The sequence below is a fragment of the Colobus angolensis genome, unplaced genomic scaffold (genome assembly GCF_000951035.1).
Source record: "Colobus angolensis palliatus isolate OR3802 unplaced genomic scaffold, Cang.pa_1.0 Scaffold142, whole genome shotgun sequence".
Classification (NCBI taxonomy): domain Eukaryota; kingdom Metazoa; phylum Chordata; class Mammalia; order Primates; family Cercopithecidae; genus Colobus; species Colobus angolensis.
In genome coordinates, this window is record NW_012114511.1 from 4,224,158 (window position 1) to 4,228,456 (window position 4,299).

Here is a 4,299-nt window from a genome sequence, read left to right on the forward strand (position 1 = left end):
CCCGGCTAGTTTTTGTGTATTTTTTAGTAGAGACGGGGTTTCACTGTGTTAGCCAGGATGGTCTCGATCTCCTGACCTCGTGATCCTTCCGTCTCGGCCTCCCAAAGTGCTGGGATTACAGGCTTGAGCCACCGCGCCCGGCCATCAATGAACTTTTAAAACATTATATTAGGCCAGGAGCAGTGGCTCATGCCTGCAATCCCAGCACTTTGGGAGGAGGTGGTCAGGAGTTCGAGACCAGTGTGGCCAGCATGGCGAAAACCCATCTCTACTGAAAATACAAAAATTTGCCTGCGTGGTGGTGCACACCTGTAATCCCAGCTACTTGGGAGGCTGAAACACACGAATCACTTGAGCCTGGGAGGGGGGAGGTTGCAGCGAGCTGAGATTGCACCACTGCATTCCAGCCTGGGTGACAGAGCAAGACTCAGTCTCTAAAAGAAACACACACAAAGCAAGTTACAGAAGTCCACATGTTACATGATTCCATTTATCTGAAATGTCCACAATAGACAGATCCATAGAGATAGAAAGTAAATTAGTGGTTGCAAAAAAAAAAGGGGGGGAGGGGTAAGGAGAGTTATGGGAAATGGCTGCTAATGGATATGGATGGGTTTCTTTTTGGAGTGATGAAAATGTTCTAAAACTGAATGTGGTGAATGTTGCACAACTGCAAATATACTTTAAAAACAATGAAATTGTGTCCTTTAAATGGGTGAATTGTAGATAGGTGAATTTTACCTCAATGAAGGTTTTTTTTGTCTTTTGGTTTTTTTGGAGACAGAGTCTTCCTATGTTTGCCCAGGCTGGTCTTGAACTCCTGGGCTCAAGCAATCCTCCTGCCTCAGCCTCCCAAAGTGTTGGGATTACGAGCTTGAGCCACTATGCCCAGCTTGTCTTTTTGAGGTGGAGTCTCACTGTGTTGCCCAAGCTGGAGTGCAGTGGTGGGATCACAGCTCACTGTACCCTTGACCTCCTGGGCTCAAGCAGTGTTCCCACTTTGGCCTGTCAAGTAGCTGGGACTACAGGTGTGTGCCACCATGCCCAGCTCATTTTCTTTATTGTTTGTAGAGATGAGGTCTCACTATGTTATCCAGGCTTTAAAATTAATTTTTATTTTTTTAATTTTATTTATTTATTTTTTTGAGATAGAGTTTTACTCTTGTTGCCCAGGCTGGAGTGCAATGGCGTAATCTCCGCTCACCGCAGCCTCCACCTCTCGGGTTCAAACGATTCTTCTGCCTCAGCCTCCTGAGTAGCTGGGATTACAGGCGTGCACCACCACACCTGGCCAATTTTGTATTTTTAGTAGAGATGGGATTTCACCATGTTGGTCAGGCTGGTCTTGAACTCCTGACCTCAGGTGATCTGACCACCTTGGCCTCCCAAAGTGCTGGGATTATAGGTGTGAGCCACCACACCTGGCCTAAAATTATTTTTAAACCTTAATAGATTATACATTTTTTGAGCAGTTTTTTGTCAAATATCCTTCCATTAAAAAGAAAATGAAAAATACTTTTGCTTAGATAAATGTATTTTTCATGAATAAATTTTGATAATGTATCAAGAACCTGAAATGCCACATTTTCATCACAAGATATTTGTGGTGAGTAACCAGAACAACCCAGACATCCTACAGTAGGAGAAAAACAGTGTGTCCATAACATAGAATAATAAACTTAGTGTTTTAAACATATATCTAATGATATGGAGAAGTATTTACAATAAGAATCAGGATAGTCCATTTTAAGTGGCATATAATTCTAATTGTGTGTTTTTTGATGTGGCTATATATGTGTCTATATGAGGAGTAAAAAGCCTAGAATTTAGTGTCACTGAAAATGGTAGACTTGCCACCATGAATGAAACTAGTACAGTTATTTTTTATTTGTTTTATCATTGTCCATAGTTTGCAAATAAAATATATATTACTTCATCCTCACCATATAAAACCTGTAGTTTAACCCTCTTCCCCTGGCTTTGTGATAGTTAGGATAGAGCATGTGGTGTGATGTCTCCTAGTGAAATGCATGTACGACAAAGCCATGACTCTGAAAAAGAGTAAACAATGAAGTTTAATATCTTTTGCAGGTTATTAATGCTGCATTGGCTTTAGCAGCAAAACCACAGAGTAAACTGGCCCAAGAGAACATGGATCTTTTTAAAGAACAGTGGGAAAAACAAGTCCGTGTTCTCACAGATGCTGTCGATGACATTACTTCCATTGATGACTTCTTGGCTGTCTCAGGTAATGCGCTGGTTCCCCAGAGAAGTATGTGAAGATGTTCATAATTACTTTTGTCTAAGTTGTATGAATGGGCAAACACTCCTACGTCTTGGCAGGTAAGTTATTCTAACAATAATATTGTGCTGATTTTCATTTTTAATGTTTAAAAAGCCATCAGCTACAGGGTTTTCAAGTGACAGCTTCTCAGCTACTGGGAAGTAGCTGGGGTTGGAGATGTTTCCCTTGATAGGGCTGGTCTGAATCCTAGGAGCATGAATTAGAAACCTGGCTGGCAAAGGCTTATCCCTGCTTGTATAGAGTGAGGTCTTTCAACTGGGACTGTAGAACACAATGACCATCCATCATCCCTCTTGCTGCCATTGTGTTTAGAAAAAAACATTGATCTGTGTCTTGGTGGAGACTGTGGTTATTTGTTATGAGCCTATGAAACTTAGGAGAAGGGATTCTCAACACCATCACCTTTAGTTTCTTTTTAAAAATAATTTCTTCCCTTCTTGGAAAGCCTCTCTTCTGTCTCTCAGAGATGATCGCAGTCATAGTTTATCTGCCTACTTTTCCAAAGACAGGATGTCTGTATGATGCACAGATAGAAAACAGAGAGGAAATATTTAAGTGCCATTTAATTATGAACTTGCAAAAAATAAATCTGGGTAATTCACCTCACAAAAACAGTTGATTTCATTATATAAACATAAACTGGTAATGACTTAGTAAATTGCATTCATATAGAAAATGTCTGTCAAATGCAATTCAGTGTTTATCGCACAGAGATAAATTTCAATCCCATCTTCATAGAGTTGAGTAAAGATAAATGCATTCTCCATTTAACGGGGCCTTTGTTGCCCTTGGCTGCACGGCTTGTTCTCTGAAAGTGCCAGACTTCCTGAGGCCAGTGGCCGTGCGGAGAATCAGTGGCTAAGTTTTTGTAGGGCTGAAACTACCTGTCACCCCAGGGAACCACAGGCTAGAACGTGGCAGTAGGGCTTGAAACAGAAGCGGGGCTTAAGTACATGCACAGCACAGCCCTCCAGCAGTGACCTATATAAGGGTGACTATGTGTTCTGCATACCAATGCCTCCCTGTCTTCGCACTCTCTCCTTAGGACAGGTAGTCTTGGCTTAACTTGAGAAACTGAGGAACAGGCAATCTGTAAACTGCAAAAAGTAGGGGGTAAACCATGTTGCTGCAGGACTGCCAAATTGCAGGTGTTGGTACTTTAAAACAAAAAACTAATTTGCAAGCACATCTTTGCAGGTGCCAAAAATGCAGCAATGACTTTTTTGGGAAATCTTGGCCTTCTGTTGTTTTTCCCAATGAAGTACTGAATTATTCTTTTTCATCGGTTTAGAGAAAAACATTCCACCTTCACAGCACACTTTTAAGCAAACAACAAATTCTGAAATCTAAATGCAGAGCCCTCCTCCGGATAAATACTACATTCTTAAAGTTACTTTTTTGAGATTAGGTTGGGTATGTCTCAGGCTTGGTCTGAAGGGATTTTCAGTCCTCCTTATAGCAAAGTAAAATGTAACAGCATCAGATGTCCCTCATGCACCATTCGTCAAGTCAGTGAAGAAAAGGGATTTTGCAATAGCATTTAGTGGATTCTAGGCAATATCTTTAGGGCATATGACATAAAAGAATGGTAAAGAGAAATCAAATTCTTTTAACAGATACACTATTGTCTGGTGAGTGTGTTCAGTTTTTATGCAAATGTATGAGAGTATAAGAGGGGATTGATTTGATGGAAAGGAGTTTAGACAGTTTCTATTTAGCAAATAAAATCATGGAACAATTCTTTCAGTCAAAGGTGGTGGTGTTTTTAGAGCATCTGAATCTTAGAAGTCTACCTGGTGTGTTTTTCTGATGTTGTGTCACAGCCTTGCTTAGGAATGTTAAGTAATTAAATCATTAATCGGGCAAGACCTTTCTTTATAATTCCTCTGATTTATATAATATGATTTTGGGAGGAATAGATAAAGGATGGAGACAAGCAGATGCCTGTGCAGGTTTCTACTGGAATGACCAGTTAATTTGCAGCATTCAGACTC

At 40.5% G+C, this 4,299-nt stretch overlaps 1 protein-coding gene across 4 annotated transcripts in view; it reads left to right on the forward strand.

Moving 5' to 3' along the window:
* CTNNA1 (catenin (cadherin-associated protein), alpha 1, 102kDa) overlaps positions 1-4,299 on the forward strand; it is a 162,039-nt gene that overhangs the window by 142,880 nt on the left and 14,860 nt on the right. For all 4 annotated transcript variants that reach the window (XM_011935307.1, XM_011935309.1, XM_011935308.1 and 1 more), the window contains one exon: positions 2,092-2,248. In XM_011935307.1, coding sequence (XP_011790697.1) covers positions 2,092-2,248 — 157 coding nt within the window. The remainder of the gene's footprint in view (positions 1-2,091; positions 2,249-4,299) is intronic.